Here is a 22,673-nt window from a genome sequence, read left to right as displayed (position 1 = left end):
ATATTTCATTTTTTTACAAGTAATCAAATCGGAAATCATAAAAATGCTAAAAATTTGAATAGATATTAATTTATTAAAATCAGCAACGAATTTGAATGAATTTATCAAAACGCAACTTCCACTTTGCCGTAGCAGCGAGTAAATTTGAATTGCGCGCGCTTAGTGTTGCACAGCGTACGCGCACAGAGATGCATGATGAGCGCCGCATGAGGCAACAAAAATGCCGCAGGCCAAATACCAGCTGATTGGAGAAAAATCAAGTGATCTCTATCATTGGCATTATACTACTAAATTGTCTTTGAATAATACGTTTTATGTGAATGGTTAAGTAATCGTTGAACTCGTCAAATTTTAAATAATTTCAAATTTTCAGCCAATGCTCGAGTGTCATACTGCCGAATCGTGTATGCGGTCACTCGCATTTTTTCGCTTGTCAACACTATAAAAAAACTAAACTGGTAGCTGAAAATTACAATCACAGGACATAATTTTGTAAGTATTTTAGGCCAATTGCAACTCTTTCTGGCCAACTTGAGGTAGTGCCAAGTGTTCTAGACGATTTGGCGAAGCTAAATCTGCAGTAATTTCAAAGGGCAAGTGGCATTTAACGTGTGAAAAGTGGCTGCCAAAAGTTGCAAACGCACTTCGTGGGTGAAAAAAAATAGACAGTCGCACTGCCCGCGGCGGCAGCGACGCCGGCTGCGCTGCCGCTGCGCCCCGAAGTCCTGCGGAAAATCGGGAAATTCTCAGCTACCATAAGAATCTCCGAAATCCTTGTGGAAAAATGCAAGGCACTGCTTTCTTGACACGCCGGATCTTGGAACTGTCTTGATGACCGATCTTTCCTTTTGGAGCGAAAGGATATAGTGTTGCATTTGAATTATTAGTCCTTGGAAAACCATTAGAATCTTTTCCTTACACATTAAATACTTTTTTTAATTCAACCAAGAGATTGCCGTTTGGTATGATCGCAGCTTATCATAGATCTGCAATTTGTAATCAAACCGGAAAGAATTATTTATAATAATTTTGAGTGACACTAATGATAAATAATAATTTAAAATTTACCGTTGCGAATATCAGTATATTCCGCATCATCATATAAAATCATCAACGATTACATACAGTTTTTAGGGTACACAACTTAAATTTTCTGAATTTGGGATACAACAGTATAGTTTGAAAATGTAATTAAGGTGTTCCTAATCCAACAAACACTATATATGTATATACACTAACCCATGTCCCACGTAAACATTCCCGACTTAAGCCACCACATATTCATTCCGATACCCCAAATCCAGAGTTTCAAAACCGAAAGGCTGTGAAAGATCAAAGACATCTGACTGCAGATGCACCCAGTAAACACTTGATACTGCATTACAGCTGCTACCCAATTTAGCCATACCCTCAGCAAGGGTATAAAAATAACCCTGGGAACCAAGAAGTAAACACTTGCTATTTTTAGATAAACGCCAATGGAATCGGAGACGAAAGCGAGCGCCGAGGAGAAGCAGCAGGAGAACCCCTCGACAGTGCCCATGGACACGCTGGATCCGCCGCCACCGTGTGGCAGCTCCAAGACCCTCAAACGCTGCCTCAGTGTGCCAATAATCCGGACTCCGCCGGCGGGCAAATCGGGAAAGACGCCGATGACCACACGCGCAGCCGCAGCGGCTGCTCTGGCGGCCAAGGAGCACGAGCAGACGCCCAAGAAGAGCCAACAGGTGGTGGATATCCAAATGCCGAATGCCCCATCCATCGATTGCTTCGGCAAGAACATACACATACGATCGCAGCCCAATTCCAGGGAGGTTTCACCGGCTCCCGTCTTCAATATATTCACACCTCGAGCCAGAAGGTATTCGGCCAGCTATAGTCCACTGACCACGGCAGCCAATGGAGCCACTCTCTGTCTCACGCCTCGAGTTTCGCAGCTGCGGCAGGAGGAATGCGCAGATCTAAACAGCCGGGAGGTTAACCATGAGCGGGAAGTTCATCGGGAAATACAAATTTCGCAGAGCTGGGAGGATCTCACGCTGGTGGCCGAGAACTGGTCGTGCAAATCGGACGAGTTCTCCAATCCCCTGCAGGTCAGCCTGCCACCCACCGGCACCACCAGCTGCTCCAGTCCCAGTCCCACAAACAATCGCGCGGGCATGAGATTACCATACTCCCCGTCGCCGACGAGACGTACTTTCGCCACCAGGCGGTCGATGTCTCCCATAGCCATGAGGCCATCCCAGCTGGGACCCGTGAAGAGAAAATTTGAGCTGGACGATAACCCCACTCAGGGCAGCAACTGGAGCGTGTACTCACCTCCGCCTGTGAAGAAGATATTCACGGAAAGGTAAGATATTGAGTAGTGGGTTTTGAACCTAAGTAATTCTGGGTGGTATCAAGTTAAGTAACTTGACCTTAGTGGGTTGATTTTGGAAAAATAGTCACCTCAATCATTTGTACTCAGTAAAATAGGCTTTATTGCACCTAAAACATCAGTTTTGTTAGTATTTTAGCTCGAATTTGCTTGAAGTCTAAAATTATATTACTTTGGGCCTCTTGTAAAATTTAAATTTAGATATTTTCGGCCAAGTTGCAGTTGTTGAAGCGGCTATAAATAATAGCTTTGAGGTACGAGTAGCATTAATTTAATTATATTAGATTGGCAATAGTATATGTGCAAGTAAGTGTGTTACTTGCTGAATGATTCGAGTAAGGGTAAAATTAGATGCTAGTACGAACATTTATCTATGTTTTCATGCTTATTCATCACTTCCCCTTCCCATTTCAGTCGCGGCTCCTCACCGGTGTGCCAATCGCCCTCGTCGGTGTGTCCCAGTCCCGATTCCGGAACCTTTGACGGCCGCCTCACGCCCAAGTTGTTCATCTCGAAGCTGTGCACAAGCAATTCGGTGAGCGGAAATGGGATAAATAACAATAGCAGCAGCTCGGGATGTCCGTCGCCTGTTTCCGCCTCGCCCGGAGGTGTTGGCAGCGGTCCCAATCTGGAGGCAGCCATGTGCCTCGTTTCCGGCGGCAGTCAGAGCCAAAGCATCGACGAGGGTATCTCGATACCCGAATCGGAGACGCACTCCTGCCGCAGTCGCACCTCTTCCATAGTGTCCACCGCATCGTCCAGTACGCAGGTGCTGGTCAACGACCTGGTGGATGATGCCACTCTGATGGACGATGCCAAAAGTGAGACCTCATCGATCGGTGGATGCTCCACCATTAGCATAGAGTCATCCTCCTGCGATAGTGGTGCCAAGACGGCTGCCACTTTCCTGAATCGCCTGGTGGTTGATTCCGATGGCGGTGGTTCGCCGCTGGCCCAAAAGAGCTTCTACATTAACAAGCAGGGATTGTCGGGCGCCAAGAAGTTTGTGGTCAATCACGAGCGAACGGGAGCCGTCAGCAAAGATGTGCCGCAAAAGCTTTAAGAACATACACAGATTAACTTAGTTTAGGGGTCGATTTTAGGAAATTCTAAGAAATGCTTATAATCTCAGGAGCCAAAAGTTAATCATTGCTGCACTTTAGCTGATTTGTTTTGAATGCTTTAGAAAATATTTTCGAATAAAATTGCATAGCTTGATCATTTTTAAGTTCTAAAACTCAACCAAAGGTTTTGTTATAAAAACCACAAGCAATATTTTTTTAGAAAGAAAATTGAATTAAGAATACCTTTGGTGTAATATGTAAAGGATTAAAAATGGTTTAAAATGTATATTTCCCGTAGTGTTCAAAACAAATCTTCGTGGAAGAGACAAAAGATAAATTAGTGGTACTTTGATTTTTGTTTAAGAAAATCGACCCGAAATAACCAATTACACACACACGCTTAAGTTGAGAGTTTCAAAAGATCCTCCGACTTGCTTAACTTTAGATCGTAGCTTTGTTGTACATAGTTAAGTTGTTTGTCTGAAGTTCTAAACCATCTTGCATATCATTTAACGCTGCGCACTTCCCTTCACCCCTAGAATCAATCGGTTTTAATATGTTAGCCTAAGGTTCACTATACTATATATAGCCAGAGTTTATTGCCTCGATCTTTGTGTTATAGAATGTTTTCCCATTTCCAATGTTTCGGTTAATAATCGACGTACATTAGTTTTGTTTTTAGTCGCCACCTCACCCCTTAGATATTAGGAAGAAAACCCCAATTTTGCCAAATATGTTTATTCTATGCTTATGTGTAATAATATATCCAGCATTATATTGCCTATAATGTGATCCAATTTAGCGCGGATATCTGCGCGTATCCCACAAAAACCTTACTGATATAGTAACGCATATATTATATAGATTTACGATCCGATTCTAATTATCGTAAGCGAATTTACATAGTTTCAAGAAAAAAAGTTATACTTAAAAAGGATCCAAAAAGAAATACACATTTTTTCAATTGATCAAATTGTTTGTTTTCATTGGTTGGCTTAAACAATTAACTACTATATAAATAATTAAATAAATATGTTAACTAGATTATAAATAGCGACTTAAGTAAAAAGTATCTCGCGGGCAGTGAACTTGACCATATTTTATGTACATAAGATACTAAACCTAAAGCAAGAAAGTGCCTATTCAAAATGAGTATATTTCAGATAGAAAATGCACAATTCCTACGGCCATAGCATTCATTACTTTATAAATATTAAAAGCAGGTATAATTTATATTATTATATATACAACTTTTATGAGTATGCCTAGAATAACGTCGCCCAGCGTAATATCGTGCCAGCCACATGAAGCACCTGCAAGCTCGAGTAAGTATCCACATACACGATATGCACACACACGCACCGAAAAGTTCGAACACCTGGGTAATGAGAAGCCGAGCATTGCTCCCCAAATCCCCAATCCCCATTCGCAAACAGCGACATACTGGTTTCCCCACACAGATAGGACACAATGCACATGGCCAGATGCTCGTGCCTTGAACACGGACGAACCAATCCCGCAGACCAGAAGATAGAAGCCAGGGACCGAGACCGACCGAGACCGATAAACCAGGCCGTTTCCACACGGACCAAGTCGAGTGGGTGTCTGTGGACGTGTGAGGGGATCCGATACAAACGAGTTTTATAGCAAAAAAAAAAAAAAAAAAAAAACAACAAAATAAGATAACTAAGCGCTGCAGTCACGATCGCCAATATTTCGAGACCGAGAGACCAAAGCAATCGGGAGCCTAGCCCAAAGCATTCGAAGCGGATCTGGGAACCTGGCTCCATATATCACAGGGGCAGAACCCCACTACCCACGCCAATGGAATACAAATTAGAAGAAAACACGCTATCCTAGGCAGCCAAAAGTGACTCAAAAGTGATTATATAAGTCGGATGCGAAAAAATATAAAGGTGAGTTTGTCTCTTCCTGTTTAAATATGGTTAGTTATTTAGAATATGTATGTATGTATAAGATTATCTCTTAATTGCTGAATGCTTTAAATTTATTTAATTTTATTTGAATTTAATAATTATTTAAATCACAGGATGAAGGATGAGAAACATGTTTACGTTTTCAAAATCGAAAACTAGTCAAATTTGTCGTATATGGCTTATCGTAAAGGCTTATACTAAACAAAACGCGAATATTAGTAATTTTTCACCTGCAAGCCATTTTTTAACACTCCATAAAAAACGATCGCGGGTTTTCAGGCATTTATGGGCATTTTACCGAAGATCGCCCTGAAAATGGAAAATAACCAAAGAAGCGGCCAATAATTAAAGTCAATTACTTAGATATATGTACATATGTACGAAGGTACATATGTATATACTTGCATAAAAAGGAAACCAACAACAAAAAGCTAAAAATAAGAAGAAAAGCAAATGCGAATAAAAAAAGTTGAAGGCGCACGGTTTTACTTTAGCGCTGCTGCTCGGACGTCAATAAATTTTTTTTCGACGTCGACGTTGACGTTGACAGCGGCGTTGGCGCTGGCTACGCCGTTGTTGTTGCCTTTTACGCTTTGGTCACGCTGCTCCCTTTTCGTTGCTCCTCTACCCCCTCCCACCGCGCTCTCGCCATGCTTCCGTACTCCCACTCGCCCACTCTCTCGCCCACCTCCCCCTTGATATCACTCTCCAGCTCTCTTTTCGCCTCTCTGCACGGGCGTAAGCATTTGCGTCGAAGGGGGTTATTTGCCCCAACCACAATAAATACTTTAAATTTTTAATCCTACATTATCGTTCCTATTTAACAAAAAGCAAATTATCTTTTTTTTGGCATTTCATTGAAGATTAGATCGTTGTTATATACAAGTATATATAGTAAGGAATTCCTTTCACTCCTGGTAACCTCACCCCTTCTCATGTCCTGCCTACGCCCCTGCTCTTGTGAGCAATCTTGAAAATCGTGAGTTGTTGTTGCTGCTGCGCCTGTTGCTCCGGCTGTAATTGCATTGTTTTTGTTGTTGCCCTTGTTGTTGTTGTGGGGCATTTTCTTTGTTTTTCGTGTTTCGCTCTTGCGTGGCCCCAAGAAAAATCAAGTTAACACGCCAATGGGCAGTGGTGGGAAAGGGGGGCTAAAGGCTCACGTTCGTGCACACAAAAAAAAAGCCTTAAGCGCTGCCCACATGGTTGTTGTTGTTGTTGCTGCTGCTGCTCTGCTCGCTTCGCTGATTCACAAGCCGGGCAGCGCAGTCGGCGTCAACTCGAAGCTCGACTTTTGCGGCGTTTTGTTGTTTTTGCCGAGAGGTTGCTGCTCGGCAAGCCGCAAATCGCGAATCGCGAATCCAGTTTCTTCTTCACTTCTTCGCACGGCAGACGCAGCGCCGAGCGCACAAATTGCGGATAAAAAACGAAAGAAAGGAGCGAAGCTTTGTAAAGTGTGAGAGAGGGGTGTGTGTGCAATCGCAGAATTCATTCGATCGGAATCTCCTGGGTTATCAATGGTTCGTATGCGACTTGTCCAGGATATTAATATAAACCAATACAGGCTATTCAATGTGATCGATGGAAATGTAGTGCCCTATAATATATTCTTTTTTTATGGTTTGAGAGGTTTTATTGTGATTATTCGATACTAGAAAGTACGCTTCTTGGAAATACTGATAAGTGCCGATTTATCCATAGTAGAATGTGATTTATATAAAACACGCCTACATGTATGCAATGTTTTTTTCTGATAGTACAATGATAGTGCAATTCTTACGTTCCTTTCTTAAACTTTTCTAAATTGTTTATTGTAACATTGCAGATTTGATGGAGCTGGCTCTGAATAAACCATCATCCTGCGTGGACTGCTGCAAGGACTGCACTCTGCTGCCCTGCTGTTCTGCCTCCGCCTGCTGCGACGCTAGCTGCGACGCCGCCTGCGGGTTAATACCGCCCGATCCAGTCAGATATGAGTACCAGGAGCCCGAGGAGAACTTCATATCCATTGATGATGTGAAAATCAAGAGTTTCCTGTGGCAAATCGGCCAGCAGCAGAGGGAAAAGGAGTTGGAAATCAAAAGGATCATGGAACAAGAGAAAAGGGAGAAAAGAGAGAAGGAAAGGCGGGAGGCCGAAAAGCGAAGAGATCAAGAGGTAATCGAATTGGACGAGGAGGAGGCTCAATCTCCTCGGGGTCTCATAATCAGCGCAGCCAGGAGTCTAGCCCATTGGAATTCATCCATTAGGAGGGTAACACCAGATATCGAACTGATTCCCAGACGGGTGCACAGGGTTGTCGCAGAAATCGAACTGAGTGATAGTGATCACGATGAAGATAGTGAAGTAGATGAGGATGTAAGTCTTCCATCAAACGCTGTAAGCTGCGTCCTGAATGAGCAGAGACAGGATGGAAGCCAGAATCCACAGGAACTGGTGATCATCGTGCCCTCCGACCAGGAGGACGAACAGAAGACAGACAATGTCATCAAGAGGAAATCTTCTGGGTCGAGGAGATTAGTAAAGAGGCGTCCAGGTGCCAACAGAAGGGGAAGGCATATGTACGAATGTCCTGACTGCGGGAAGAAAGTGCAATCTAATTACAATCTAAGACGTCATATGATGATCCACACAGGTACGAAACTTCGCATAAAATATTCAAATACCTCCACTTATCACTTTCTACTAAATTTTCCCCAGGTGAAAGACCATTCCCTTGTGATCTGTGCGAGCGACGTTTTCGGGAATTCAGCGATCTTAAAAAGCATCGTCGAAGGCACTCACACGATCCACAATTCATTTGCATGATCTGTCACTTGGGAGCACCTTTGGAGCAGGACTCTACAAGGTGTGCGGATTGTGAAAGCAAGAATCTTATGGTAAAACCTCAACCAGAGGAACTGGGCGAAAAAACAACGGAGGAACATTCGGATGAGATGGAAGGGGATGATGACGAAATAGAGGAAGCGGCTCTAGAAAATGAGAAGCAGCCACAAGTGGCAACACAACCCAGTTTAATGGTTACTTTAATACCACCTATTCAATCTCCACCGGAAAAAGTTCCTTCACACACGCAGCCAAGTCGCCCGCCACTTCCTCGCAGCTGCAGCAGTGCCAACTCCTCATCTTCCTTGAGCAACGATGGAAATATAGCTGGAAAGTCCATGAGTCGCACTCGCAGATCTTATCCGTGTCCTTTGTGTCATCGTCCTTTCGGAACTCGTCATAATCTTAAACGCCACTATATGATCCATACTGGCGAGAAACCATTTAGCTGCTCAAAATGCAGGAAACCCTTCAGGGAGTGCTCCACGCTCAAGAAACACATGGTCACCCATGTCAGGGATCGCTGGTACAAGTGCCTGAGGTGTCCCTCCAAATTCAGGGACTATCTGGAGTACTCGGATCACAAGAACAATCATCAGGATCAGCTGAGTAGCCGCAAGTCGTCCATTTACGAGAGTGACGACGATGGCGACAGTTCTGTGGAAGATTGCCTAGAGTGCTGCGAGTGTCAGCAACGATTCACCGAGTTGGATGCTTATACGGCCCATCTTAAAAAGCACGACTTGGAGTTGTACGGGATGAGCATTGATGATGTGGCGGACGAGGAGCAGGATGACGTAGATGTGGCATAGAAAATGTTTTGAGCCCACAATTAATATTAACTGCGCGAGAGTTGTAAACTCTTGGTCATTCTTTTTAATGCATAAAGAGGATTGAAAATCCCATATTTCATATAAATTAGCTATTAAGGATCATTAAAACATTCCTTATTAATATATTCATATCTTTTTAAAGTGTTTTATATCACTATTAATTTATTCATTCATATTCTTTTTTAAGCACTTATAATACACTTTTGAAATGTAAAATGTAACGTGCGCCATAATCCAAGAACTGAATGATGAGCTACAGCAAAAATTCCTAAAGATGTACTTATTTATAAATATAATATTTTTATTAAAAAATAAACGAGTTAAGTGCACAAGAGACGGTGAAATATACAGAAGACAGTCGTCAACCTGCCGGGGGTCGAACAATTACAAAGATTGAGCTAAAATCGATTGATGTAAACGTTAACTACAAAAATAAATAGTAAAAAGCGTAAGCGTAGGAAAAAGTGACTAAGATTGGGGCGCTTGAAGCGGGAGAATCCACATAGTGACGATCTTTAGATGTCCAGCAGCACAGGCTTGGTTTCCTTGGCGCACTTGAACACCGATCGCATCATCTTTAGGAATCCTGTGTCTTTGGGTTTCTCCAATCCGCGCTGCACGCGATTCTTCATTACCGAAATAAATTCCTTGTTGCTGAGTTGGTTGTCATCTGAAAGAGGTTTGCCGAATGAATTAAGATTGTTATTCTAATTACACTCAATTACGAACTTACTATTCTCATCAAAGATGGTAAAGACCACATCCACCACATGATCCGAAAGATTGACCATGGCCACCGTTTTGGCCACATGTTGCAATGTTTGTTGGTCAATCGAGGCACCCGCAATGTGGTAGAAAGTAAGGGCAGTATCCACGTCATTGATGTTGTTCAGAAAATGAAAGAAATCCAGATAGTCCTGTTTGGAGATGCCTTTGCCATGGTCCCTAAACCTCCTCTTAACCCTCTTCAACTTCTTTTGTTTCTTTTTTAACGGATATCCAGCGTAGGCCAGTAGGAGTTCTGCAAAATCCGCTTCTGTTATATTCCCCTCATCATTCGGTTCTTTTCTTTCGAATTCGAGTGACAAGATCTCCCTTTGCAGTTGCTCCTGGAAATCCAGGAACTTTTCTATTGTCAACTTTTCATCCATATTGGGTCCAAAGAAATATGTGATCAAAGCCGAGTTCACACCCTAAGAAAACAATTTAAAATTAAGCAATTAATATTTCCAAAAATAGAAACGACAAGTTGGATATAAAAAAGAGTAATTTGTGTGCATGGGAGCAGGTGCATCGTGGAATTAACTACGTGAAATATGATTTAGTTTAACTTGAGTGAGATTGTGTTCGGGTGTTTTCGAAAGAAAATTTGAAAAGCCAAAATAAGTCAATAAGCATTATCACACAAAGTACCTTCAAGGACTGTAAGTACGTCAAAAACAGAGGGGAGTTAAGATTTGATATGTACACAGTTTAGACACGCGTTCAATATATAGGGTCAAAGCGAAAAGACAGAGAATATACAAAAATACACAAGGAATCGTATTTAGTACGGCTCGAGGTACTCTTATTGATTAAAATCTAGGGCAAATGAGTTTCATTACCTTAAAAGTGTTCCCTGTATTGGCGTGATCGCGGTGTCGGGTTCCCATGCTGGTTTGCTGCCTCACCAAGGTGGCCACCATCTCGAATTCCTCGCAGTCCACGTCACCATCCCCATTCAAGTCAAACATGCGGAAGGCAATCTCGAAGTGGCGTCGTGAAACTATAAAGAAAACGTGGTTATTGGAATGTATCCTAATGGGAATACTTATCACTTACTCGAGAGGACTGTGAGCAGGAAGATGTAGTCTGAGAATGTGATCAGTCCGTAAGAGCCTAGTTTGTAAAAAATGCTATTCTTCTCCAGATGCAAATTGAGCTGCTCGCCAACAGACTAGTAGGGAAAAATAGGGATTATTAACTTGTATTACAAATGCATTTTAGACTCACCTTGGGATCATAGCGACGATATTGGTCCAGGCCCAATCCTAAAATATATATAGCTATTATTGCAGGAGCTCTCTAATCATAATGTCAGTTAGTAAGTGCTACAACTACTGGCTTTCTTAAGTTTTTCCCTGGGTTTTTTCTTGCACATACCATCTGGCTGCTTCATGCCGGGCGTCATGCTTGTTAGAAAGTCGGTCGGAGTCATGTAGACCTCATGACGATCATCCGCCACGGGCACCTGTATGGTGGCAAAGTAGCGAAACACTTTGTCCGGCGTGGAGAACTGCCGTATGCGGTTCTCATACTCAATTATCTAAGGCAAACAACGTGAGTTTAGCTTACGAAAATGCATCAATTATGAGCATTATTCAAATTATGAAAAGTAAGTTATGCCAACCAAAACAACTAATACAATAAAAAAAAATATCCTTACTCAAGTTAATCCAATAACTAAAGATATAATTACATATGCTCATTTGAATGAGTGATTTACCATCTGGCTGCTTGATTCCCGGATAAATGGAGCGAAGAAAATCCTCGGGAGTCATGCAGACAATCGTTTGGGTCGCATCCTGCAGTCTTACGGTGGCAAAATAACGAAAAATCTTGTCGGGGGTGGAGAACTGCCTGATTCGGTTCTCATACTCAATGATCTTCGCGGTGTGTGTGTGTTTAATGTGTTTGATGGTGGGTCAAAAACAAGACGTCACAAACATAAAAGAAAAAGTAAAAATCAAACATTTTGGTTTAACATAATATACGAAAGTTTAAAATATATTAAAAGAAAAGTTACGATTTTTCCGGTCCTCACAATTAGTAACATAACCAAAAATTGGAACTATTGTGAGACCCAGAATTTAAGCAGAATATAATGATACTTTTTACAGAGTTATAGCATCGTCAAGCAGCTTTATACCTTCCTCTCGCGGAAACCGACTTTCTCGCGGATCTTCTTGCCCTCGTGCAGGTGCAGATCGGATCCTGCCTCCTCGTCCTCGCTATCTTCCGATTCGGATTCGGATGACTTATCCTCGCCATTAACGTCGGCCGCCGATGACGGACGTTGTCCAGCATCTGCGTCCACTTTTGGCGTCAACATGCGTTTCACTCTAAAAATAGATTCCAATTCAGTAGTTTGGACTTGGTTGAAAATACTTTATTGGTTAGTTTACTCACTTGCCCCAGTCCATTACCGAAATGAGGAATAAACTGAGAATGAACATGTGGAAGTACTTTGTCACACTGGGCGTCTTCTCCTCCTGATGACCAAAACGTTTATGGCCCCTAGTTTGCATCAGACTTAAATTGGCACTCGATTTGGTCAGATCCTTGGCATTATGATTGCTATTTTGATTGCACAAAGTGGAGGCGTAGGCGATTTGCGCTGGATTTTGGATAATGTTGAGGGTCCTTGGTCTGGTTAAGGCAGCCAAGGCCTGGCGCGTCACCAGGAATCGCAGCACAGACATTTTCGATAGCGTAGTTAACTTGGTTTTTTTATATTATCAAATTCACTTCGATATTTATGCGCATTTTTTGGCAAATACGTTAGTGTTGCCGCATTCGTATGTCTGCATAATACCAACTTGCGGTGTTGTGTTTACTTTTGATCTCGGGTGCTTGTGAACATTTTACACTGCACTCTGTTCACATTCAATTAAATCGTTTGTATAAAATACAAATATTTAAATAAATTATGTTACATCTACTTGGTTAGAGAGCAAGAGTTGAATGGTGTACGAACCGGAAAATACCGAATTTATGGTATTTTTGCGTTGCATATCTTTCAGCTTTTTTTCATTTACGTTAATCAGCTGTTGCTAGTTAAGGTTTGTTATTCTTATTTGTTTACAATTTTTTATTTGTATTAATATGATAAACTGAGTAAAGCATATTGCACATTTCTTGTAGTAAACGAACAAATATCATCATGAAATCTGTTGAAAAACGCTACAAAATTTGCAAACATTACCGCCTCCTACGAATTGTTTACCTTAAAGAATCGCAGCTCCGTATTTTACCGGGCGAAGTGTCGGCTGATTGCTTAGACAGCACGCACGTACTTTGAATCCCATTAATCAATCAAAATGTATCAATCAGGCAGCTTAATTGCACACATGCACGATGAAATAAAGATTTTCGTTGCATTTAACCACTGCGTGCACCAATTGAAACTCCAAATGCAACCGAAGCACAACGAAATTGGGTAAAACCAGAATAGGAGGCGGAAGAAAATGGGAGGCTTGTTGCAGGTGAGACTGCATCCACCTGAGGTTTTGATTAATGTGGCAAAAGCCCCAATTGTCTGAGTGGCTGACGTATTTATTGAGCGCTACTAATTTATCGCTTTTCGCCACCAGTGCTAATAATACTGTTTGCATCAACATGTTGCAAGCCACTTCCGTTTTGATACTCTAAGCACTAGCTTAGTGACGAACGCACCTTTAACATTTAAAATGAAGCATTTTAATTAGAACTCGATACTTTTAACTTTTGTGTATAATGCTGACCGATGATTTGCTCTCATTACAACTCGGTTTAGTTTGCCTGGTCCGAATTGAAACAATTAAATCCGCATTAGTCGGACACGATTCAATGGTAAAATTCCGAAACTCGGGCGACTGGCTGGCCGTCTTAATTAAATCACTTCGATCCATTCGCAATACTTCATTTGCAATTTGTTGGAATTAGAATGGAGATCTGACCAACGAGCGACTGGCACCGCTTGATTAGCATTTTGCAAATTAATTTCTCATTAGCAACAATTTCAAATAATTGGAAGTGCATACGCAATGAGTGCGTAATGACCATGCCAGGAAAATGGCCAGCATGACCGTTCCAAGGCTCCCTCGTGAAGTCCATGCTCCGGAAATTGTTTGTCGATTGGCCTTTGGGGGCATCCCAATAATGGAGCCAGACGTGGCTAACTTTTATCAGTTAGCCGGGCTGTAGGGCCGGCTAAATCAATGCAATTAATGTCACTTCCTCTGCATTTAATGTCTATGTTTTCAGTAATCGTCGTTGGCGCCATTAGGCCTCCATATCGGCCTGTCCACGCGGTCAGTTCTCCCAGCCAATTAACCGGTTTTGCACTTCCACACAATTCTGCATCGTGCACTAAGAACAATAAATGTCTAAATATATATATATACATTAAAACAAAACTATATATATTGTAATTCAGATGCATTCATTTATTCATATATGCACTTGACTAATTAGGCACAGTGGGTGCGCTTCGTCACTATGTGTATTAGTTTAGGTATTATTATATCCTACTATTTGCAGCATATATTTATATTATTATTTTATTATATTTGAAGCATGTATGTTGTAGTGCATCCTCAGAGGACAACAGGTCTTTAAATCTAGTCGTCGACTTTGCTCATGTTAATGTTGTCGAGGACTGTTTGTGGAGGATCTTTTTGTTTTGGTTGGGGAATGTCTTGAATTGATAGGGGCTAAAATGAGTTGGAGCATCTTACTAGAACTTTAAGTGGATTTTATGTGCGTCACTGATTATTTCAGATATTGGTGTTATTTCAATACAATAGTGATGCCTATTAGTGCTGAATTGTTTTATTGCCAACATAACTAAAACAATACTTAGTTTATGCTTCAACCTACATTCTTGATCCGTATTTTCTTGTTATCAACAAACAAATTGATTAAATTAACTAATATACCTAGTCTGGCTCATGTTTTAGCACTTCCACCGTAAATTCCATGTATCGAGTTCATTGTATGTTCGCTTTAAGCCCACTTGGTTGCCATTCATGTTCGTGCTGATATGGATTCTCATGCGAGAATTGGTCACGCCATCTTATTGCTAAATTCACTTGTCGTTCTCTGTTTCAATTGCGTTTACCAACTGTACTTCTCGGTCAATTGATTATCACTTGCGTGTTATTAGTTATAAATAAGACGTTAAATTTGCCGCCAAGCTTTCGATTAAGTGTCTGAAAATTTGGATGGTGAATTTACGCCTGTGCAATTAGCCTTAGTTGTTTTCTTGTGTTGAAAGCGTTCCTTTGGCTGCATCCTTTGCTCCTTTGCTCCTTTTTGGCAAGCAATTGATTTACGCTTTGCTAGGCAAATTCTAGAGGAGTATCTGTGGCTCGAGAAACGGCAGACAAACCATTAGCAAAGGACTCAAAGTACAAACACACAAATTGGCACACATTTTGCATGGGACTTAGAGGACACTTTGTGGAAGCCGAGTTAGTCAGCCTTATGCGATTACAGCTGCGGTCAGTACAATAGGTACATGTGCGTTTTAAAAGGGAATTTCTAAAACGAGTAATAATTGATTGCATAAGCAAATGCCTATTGTAGCAAGATATTTTTAAGCGTTAAATATGTTTGTTGGTTAACATAGCTATTTTATTTCAGCCCCAGTTGTAAGATAACCCTTTGAACCCTCATTGACTGGAGCCAAAGACTTTTGTCAATGGTTATCCCACATAGAACTGGAAAAGGAACAGCATGAGGATATATGGTGGATGCAGAACTGAATATCCAGTAGTGAAAGGTGAGCACACGCACACAAGGAGGAGCATCAAAGAGCTTTTAATTAATCAAGAGGCAATCCACTTTGGCGTCTGAAAACGTTGGCCAATATGCCAATACCAATTGGGGAGTAAGTCAACGTACCTTACCATGCCTTCTGGCCATCTCTTTCGATTTTGTAGTGGGATCTCTTTCTGATTTAGTGCGCTGTCCCTTTCGTATGGTCTTAGCCTTTACCTTTCCCATTTCGTTTGCTTTGTCCTTGTCCTGGCCGATAAACTACCAACCTTTGCATTTTTTCCTGCACATGCATTTATTGATTGGCTCTTTTTCCCAACCAGAAGCATACTGCTCGGCATACATTATTAGTTTGTTTCATGTCCAATTCACAGCGATTTGCAGTTGTCACTTAGGCGACTTGATAAGCCAACTTTATTTGACAGCTAAACAACATGTGATTAAATCGATGAGGAAAGATATTTTGTAGTTTGTAACTAGTTTAATCTTTAAATGTTCTTATTTAAGCAAGTGTTTAAATTCTAGCAGTAATTATTTAATAGTATTGCAAGACTTGAAGTCATTCTTGCAATATGTTAATAGCTTTAAATTTTTGTTACCTGTTTACTTATCAGGTAGACCAAAAAAGCAAACCTCTTGAGTTGCGCAACTGCCTTCCAAAACACCCAACCGCCAAAGTCTTTAAAAATTAAACACGCGCAACAAAGAGTCGCTTAAAAAGTTGTTAAAAAAAAAAAAAAAAACAAAAATTGTGGGCGAAAAGTGAGCGCGTTTTAATTTGTTTTTACAGGGCATAAAATGAAAATCACCGGAGAGCAGGAGCCAAGCATTTTGGGGGCGTTTAAAATGCACAGTTAAGGTGGGTTGAGGACATGTGGCTTGTGTAAATATTTTTACTTAATTAGGCCGCACCAAAAACACAAAATAAAACCTGCAAATTTGCCCAAAAGCGCGTGAAAAGTGCCAAGCTCATTTTGTAAAATAAACATAAGCATTTCATTAAGACCACATAAGTGTGTGTTTGCCTTAGAGAAGCGTTAAAAATGAGATAAGATGTAGTGTTCAAAATTTTAAGTGCCGCCCGCTTTAAAACAAGTTAAAATTTAATCTTTAACTTCGCTATGGTCAGCAATGGCGATATATTTTTAATTTCATCAATTCGATTAACAATAAAACGTCACAAAGGCAAGAAATCAAAAGAAAAATATGCAATCACGCTGAAAATATTTGCATACGCCCAAACCCCCGAAACTCTCCGTTTTTTTCAACCGGAAACGGAAGTAAACAATGGCCAGCGACCCGGCGCAAAAAAGGCACAGACTCCATCGTTTCACTCTTTCCCCCGAAAATAACCGAAAGCGTTCCAATAAAAATGCAGCGAACAATAACGAAAAGAGCTGAAACCCCAATAAAAAAAAACCCATAGCCAAAGAAATAAGTCAAGGCAGAAAGGAAGAAGTGCCCCGCCATTGATGATGAAAAATCGAAAATGGATGCTCGTTTTTGGATTGCCCATCCATTGTTGTTGGCCCGGCGAACGGAACTTCAAAAAGAATGGGCAAAAAAGTCAAATGAAAATGCTGAAAACAATAAAAGGAAAACGCTTTCCACGATGGATAAAGGCTAACTGTACTGGAGGGGGGTATTGAAAATTATATGATGACTAAAGAAATGTGTGTGCGAACGCCATTGTTCCTGTCAAACAAAATACAAAAATGGTAGGGTTTTTATGTTGACTGGTTATGCCGTGTAAAAACTGCATTTTGATCGTAGTTGGCAAAATATAAACTGCCAAAAAATAATTACAAAAAGACTAATTTTAAATTGCAACATTTATGTTGTAGTTAAAAGATTAAACATATTTTAAGTTTAAGGTAAGGTGGAATGGAAATTCGTTTTCTTGTTTTGTTTCATTATTTATGCTAGTTATACCAGAATGTAATCTGCTTAATCCATTTTACATTTTTGCATATTTAGAATTTATAACGAGCTTTAAATTTATCAATATTAAATGTGTATCCGATGTCAATATCAGGTGTCATTTCTTGTTGTACCTTAATAATAACTTTATTTAACATCAAATATAACTGGATTGCAAAATACAAGCCGGTGATATTAAACTCAAACGAAAATAAGTCAATTAATTAAAACGTATCTTAATTATGCTTGACTAAGGATAGATACGTTTACCATTCGCCATAAGAGCAAAATTTGTGTAAAATTGCAATAATAATTTGCATATAGCAGCACCAAAGATTGGATATGTTTAAATTTGGCCTTTAGCTGTTTTGACCAGAGAATGGAACTCAGGCAGCAGCGTAGATACAAAATCAGATACGTACTGATAGATAAATAGTGTTTATAGGTTGGACAATATTTGCATGCTCCGCTACTGTCGAGATAAATGCTGTGCGATAAGCTCTTTGCTCTTCGATTCGTTTTGCAATTCAAATTGCCAACCTCGATGGATTTTTCAGTATCGCGATGCAAAGCTGCGAACAAGATGTGGCCAATACGATAAGCGAGTATCAGAAATTGAGCTTAATGTCACAGATTGACAAGGAAACTTTGGAGTGGCATGAACAAACTGTTCGACACTTATGCCATTTGTAATCAATATACCCATTAAATATTATCATATTAATCTTATAATTGTGTTATTTTAATTGTAGCCTTAACTCAACTCTTTAATTCATCAATTAACTAGTTCAAAGCATGTTTGAGAACTCTATTGTATTGTGTATACTACGCCTTAAAGCCATTTGGCTGGGCAAGTTGATAAAGCCCGGAAATATGAACTTGAGTGTTCATCTAGATAATGCATCACTGGTCATATTCCGCTCCATCCGGCTTGATTGTTGGCCAACAACAGCTGCTGCAGCGCATCCATCAAAAAGCAGGAACAGAAGCTTCCATCGGGCCCAAAAAACAAAGGCACACAACAATCCAGGGAACATCAGTCAAAAATATGTGCTGGTTCCAGGCTTTCGGCTTTCGGAGCACCCCGAGCTGATGAGGTAAACAATGTCAAAAGCCAGTTGGCCAAGGGCCCTTTGTTGTGATTTATATTGATGAGGTCGTCCTGCAGCTGAACCCTTGTGTCCTTCCAAAGGAAATTGAACGCACTTGAATCGCATTCACTCCAAACTGGGCGAATGACTATGCCAGGGGGGTTCTTCGAAAGCGATTACTTGCCTTTGGCGAACAAAAGCCCGGAGAAGTCGCATCTCATTGGTGACTACACTTAGAGAAAAAACCGCTCTCGTTCTCGATTTGAGAATTTCGATCTCAAAATCTAGCCAGGATCGAAACCTGCTGTGATCGAGATTGCAAATGACTTTGGTCGCATTTGTATTTCTCCCATTTTTGTAGACCTCCAATTTTTCTCGGTGTAATTGGTGCCAAAAACGGGAATCCTTTCTGAATCTGCCCTTCTGGAAGCTATAGACGCCATTAGTTGGTTGGGATCTGGTTTCATTAAGCTATCCATTTATTTTTTGGTATTAACAAATTGCAAAATTATCAGTCTTAATTATAAAGTTTGAAGTATTACAGGGTAATTTCTCATCCTTTGAAATCCTGCTGTATATATTTACCCAACTATCTGCAAACTCCATCTCCTTGCAAACATAAATAGATATCTTGGTGAAGCCAATTTTTACAGGCAATTAATTTCTGCCAAATAATCTAGTTGTAGGTTTTTATGACTCTTTTATTTTAATGTTTAAATGTGCAGGAGTAATTTCCTTTTCGTCATCTGACAACTTTCGATTTCGCTTTTAGAAAGTGGCTGGACGTCTGTTTTCCATACAACCTTTCGCCGGCAAATTAAATGCGAGTTACGTCAATTTTTATGCAACTGAAGTTTTCATTTCATTTTTACTTTACTTTACATGTTTTTATTTTCTTTTGCCTTTGTTCCATCTCGCCATCAGCTTTTTTCTCGCCTGTTGAGCATAATTTGCATGGCCATGCAAATTGCTGAAGCTTTTCATTTAATTGATGGCAATTGCATCGTTGTTGCAGATTGCACACAATGCGTGCGCATTTATACAATATTATGGCAATTAATGTATTTACTTTTTTTTTTTTTTAATTCCGACGTATGTATTTTAATATTATATTTGTTTTAATATTAACGAACTGGCATGCAGTTGTTGGGAATTATGACGGCTGATCAATTATGGAACTATGTATAAAGAAATATCCTTAAAAATGTTTTTTTTTTTTTTTGCAAAAATATTTGAATTATTAAATAGTAATCTGCGAAGAAATATTGTATTTATGAAAATGAATAATTTAGTTTATTTTATTGACTCTAATTGAGCCAAACTTATTAAGACGTAATATCATAGAATATTTATTTAGAGTAAATTGCCGAATAAAATGAATAACCTTATATGTGTATGTAACCTTTTTACCTTATATGTCAAATGTGCCTCACTTCCGTACAAAATTTTGAAGTGACAGTGGAATTGTAACTCTTGTGGGCGAATAACATTATAATAAATCAACCCATATTCTACCCTTACTCCAAATATTTAAATTAACTCAATTTGTCAGATCGTGCGCTCCAAATTGACCTTGACCATTAAGTAGCAAGAGCACTACTGAAACAAAAACTGACTCATCGAAATGCAGATGCCGATGTCGATGCCTTTGACACCTACAACGCCCCTCGGTTCCCCATTTTCCAAGATGATATTCAAAAAACACGTTTTGCGTTTATTGAACGCCCTTGAAGATGCGACTGCTTCTGTGGCGTTTTCTGCTTCGATTCAGCTGCGTATCCAATGCTCATTCACAAGATGCACAACAAGTTTACGTGTTTCACTGAATTTTTCTGATTTTGATTATGCATATGCCGATTTAATTGGATGGTCGAAGTACCGGGGGCAACCTTTGCTGGCCTGTAATTTGTACCAACCGAAGACCTATCAATTTATCAAAAAAAAAATGCGGACCCCATTCGTCTTGCATCTCATTAAGGGCATGATTATCTCGAACCTGACAGCAAGTTGTCAAAATATTTTGACATGATGTACGACAAGTTTATGGAGCGAGTGTGGGAATGATGGCACTTTAATTGGCGCTTGTCTATTTGTGTAAAATCAAATTTCGTAGAAGCAACTGTGAAATACATGTCCCGCATAAAAACACTTAAAACCTATGTAATTAGCTTAAAACTTGTATTGACTTTTTATTGAAGAAATCTCAAAATATTGTAAGGTTGTGCATATGCGTAAAGGAACACATTTTGTTTGCAAGCCAAAAAGTTTAAATTTCACAAGAAGTTTATCAAAAATCTTTAAAGAAAACCACAATTGGACAAACAAATTACAATCCATTTGAGTTTGGCACATTGCATTTAAGAGCCAAGCTCACCAATAAATAAATGTATAAATGGCATTAAAATGAAAACTCAATAAGGAAACAGATTGGGAAAAGTTCTTTAAGTCGCAAACGCAAGCATTTTGGCCATTTATCAGAATCAATTTGACCCACTTATGACCACTTTTTCCAATGGCTGCACATTTCATTGGCCAATTTTGCCGGCCATAACGACGGCCAAGTCGTAGTGGAAATCGACTTTGACTTCACCTTCCCCCAAATGCGAAACTTCAAACACATTTATATCGGCCGCACTTATCGCATTTCGTTGCGAATTTCCTTTAATTGCTGCTAATTTTCAGCATTTCCTAAAAGGCAAAAAGCAAATCTCGGCTGCAGTGGCAACAATTGGCCAATTGCAATCTTCATTAGGCTTATCTTCTGCACTCAGTCCATTTGGCCTTTCATTTTTCGTCGCTGATTTGGCCAAGTTTTTCGCATAGCTACCATTGGTCTCTGCAGGCGGTCAAGCGATTTCCGCCTTTTTTGTGAATATTTTGCTTAGACTTTAATTGCCCTAAGTGCATTCATAATATTTGTCTTGTGCAATCGATAGTTTTGCCTTTTGGCATGTGCAATAATGGATTTTTAATATTTCAGTTTTTGTTATAAAATTCTTGTGTTTATAACACTTAAAAACAAATTGATTTTTTTCATGTTGTATTTTCTTTAAGTGCTTAAACTTGGAAATTGAGGATTTTGGTACATTTCTCCCTTCTGGCACTTTACTTTTGGCTCATTTTTTAGATTTTTATATCCGTTGCGCTATTCTCTGCTCATCGCCAAATCGAATTTGTATGCAAATACTAAGCTGCGGCATCCAGCCGCTGTAAGCCAACCGACTGACAATAAGTGAACAGTGAGCAGCTGGGCCCGCACACATGGCCAAGTGCTTTTGGCCGATTCTGGTTGCCTGCAATGTTTGCCTTTGCGTTTTGTGTTTGTCCAAAGTTGTCACGTTTTGGTCAGTTGGTCGATGGAATGGGCTAAAGTCCTTGCCAGATGCACTTGGCTACAAGTCTAATGTTCACAAACTTTTGGTAAATACATCTTAAAGATGCTTATGTAGCCTAAGATAGATAAAACTGTTTGTGAATATGAGTAATTATCAACTGGAAGCCTTTCGGCAGCTTTAATACCTTCTTCGTTGAGTAAAATGGTTTACTAGATTCATTGAAAAGTATGTAACAGGCATACAAGTAAGTTTAAATTTTTATTCAAATTTTAATCATTTTTGCAAATTGTTTTGTATCTATTACTTTTAACATTCAACTAAAGTGCAGTGTGGCGTAAATATTTGATTTGCAGTTTTGCCCAAACATTTATGGCAAATACTCAAACACTCTTGACGCGAGTGTCAAATATTGAATGCATTCCTGTGCCAATGAAAATGAAAATGTGATTAACAAATTCATATTATTTCAGCCGAAAGTTGAATTTAATTTAATTGAAACATCAAATTAAGTAGTAAATGAGCGAAATCAGAACTGACATTTAAATTTCGCAATGGCAAAATAAATTGGTAAAAACATCACGGTAAAATGCGTATCGTTAAACATAGAAGAGCACAAAAACAATGGCTGCCTGTCGGAATGTGGATGTCAAATCTGGCTAGCTGACAATGACAGGATGTAGAGCCACCAGTGAAAGCCAGCAATGAAATGTCAGGTTCTACAGCAGAATAAATTGTTTTCGTTACACAATTTTTTGGTGTTACGCGCGCCACTTG

At 39.9% G+C, this 22,673-nt stretch overlaps 3 protein-coding genes and 3 long non-coding RNA genes across 10 annotated transcripts, besides 1 other annotated feature; 4 read left to right on the top strand and 2 right to left on the bottom strand.

Annotated features, from left to right (window-relative positions):
• Positions 1–253: 253 nt before the first annotated feature.
• On the top strand, positions 254–4,411 carry CG4497 (uncharacterized protein). Of its 2 annotated transcripts, none has more exons than NM_001201778.1 (3): positions 254–492; positions 1,469–2,350; positions 2,792–4,411. In NM_001201778.1, exons 2-3 carry the CDS (start codon positions 1,479–1,481, stop codon positions 3,438–3,440), a joined length of 1,521 nt encoding a protein of 506 aa, NP_001188707.1. In that variant the 5' UTR covers positions 254–492; positions 1,469–1,478; the 3' UTR covers positions 3,441–4,411. The 2 variants fall into 2 exon arrangements, with proteins under 2 accessions (NP_001188707.1, NP_609102.1); NM_135258.3 differs by having other exon boundaries at positions 429–492.
• A 420-nt stretch (positions 4,412–4,831) lies between these two features.
• CG4496 (uncharacterized protein) lies at positions 4,832–9,381 on the top strand. Of its 3 annotated transcripts, none has more exons than NM_001298779.1 (3): positions 4,832–5,357; positions 7,201–8,010; positions 8,076–9,362. In NM_001298779.1, exons 2-3 carry the CDS (start codon positions 7,206–7,208, stop codon positions 9,011–9,013), a joined length of 1,743 nt encoding a protein of 580 aa, NP_001285708.1. In that variant the 5' UTR covers positions 4,832–5,357; positions 7,201–7,205; the 3' UTR covers positions 9,014–9,362. The 3 variants fall into 3 exon arrangements, with proteins under 3 accessions (NP_001285708.1, NP_609101.1, NP_001285707.1); NM_135257.1 differs by lacking the exon at positions 4,832–5,357 and adding an exon at positions 6,774–6,895 and having other exon boundaries at positions 8,076–9,381; NM_001298778.1 differs by lacking the exon at positions 4,832–5,357 and adding an exon at positions 6,774–6,895.
• Positions 9,313–12,608, bottom strand: MICU1 (Mitochondrial calcium uptake 1). 2 transcript variants are annotated; one of them, NM_001103640.2, is made up of 8 exons: positions 12,203–12,608; positions 11,943–12,135; positions 11,177–11,339; positions 11,027–11,064; positions 10,856–10,970; positions 10,639–10,799; positions 9,768–10,227; positions 9,313–9,704 (listed from the first exon to the last, which is right to left on the bottom strand). In NM_001103640.2, exons 1-8 carry the CDS (start codon positions 12,493–12,495, stop codon positions 9,550–9,552), a joined length of 1,578 nt encoding a protein of 525 aa, NP_001097110.1. In that variant the 5' UTR covers positions 12,496–12,608; the 3' UTR covers positions 9,313–9,549. The 2 variants fall into 2 exon arrangements, with proteins under 2 accessions (NP_001097110.1, NP_609100.1); NM_135256.3 differs by lacking the exon at positions 11,177–11,339 and adding an exon at positions 11,520–11,679 and having other exon boundaries at positions 9,323–9,704.
• A 4,062-nt stretch (positions 12,609–16,670) lies between these two features.
• Positions 16,671–16,963, top strand: lncRNA:CR44613 (long non-coding RNA:CR44613). The gene has a single exon (NR_124130.1). It is a non-coding gene; the product is annotated as a long non-coding RNA:CR44613 (long non-coding RNA).
• A 1,254-nt stretch (positions 16,964–18,217) lies between these two features.
• lncRNA:CR46210 (long non-coding RNA:CR46210) lies at positions 18,218–18,805 on the bottom strand. Its single transcript, NR_133069.1, has one exon. It is a non-coding gene; the product is annotated as a long non-coding RNA:CR46210 (long non-coding RNA).
• A 1,246-nt stretch (positions 18,806–20,051) lies between these two features.
• Positions 20,052–20,474, top strand: lncRNA:CR44610 (long non-coding RNA:CR44610). The gene has a single exon (NR_124129.1). It is a non-coding gene; the product is annotated as a long non-coding RNA:CR44610 (long non-coding RNA).
• Positions 20,475–22,105: 1,631 nt separating this feature from the next.
• Positions 22,106–22,138: a mobile genetic element.
• The last annotated feature ends 535 nt before the right edge of the window (positions 22,139–22,673 follow it).

Source organism: Drosophila melanogaster, chromosome 2L (assembly GCF_000001215.4).
Source record: "Drosophila melanogaster chromosome 2L".
NCBI lineage: Eukaryota > Metazoa > Arthropoda > Insecta > Diptera > Drosophilidae > Drosophila > Drosophila melanogaster.
Note: the sequence above shows the minus strand (reverse complement) of the source record. Positions and strands in the feature narration are given on the sequence as shown.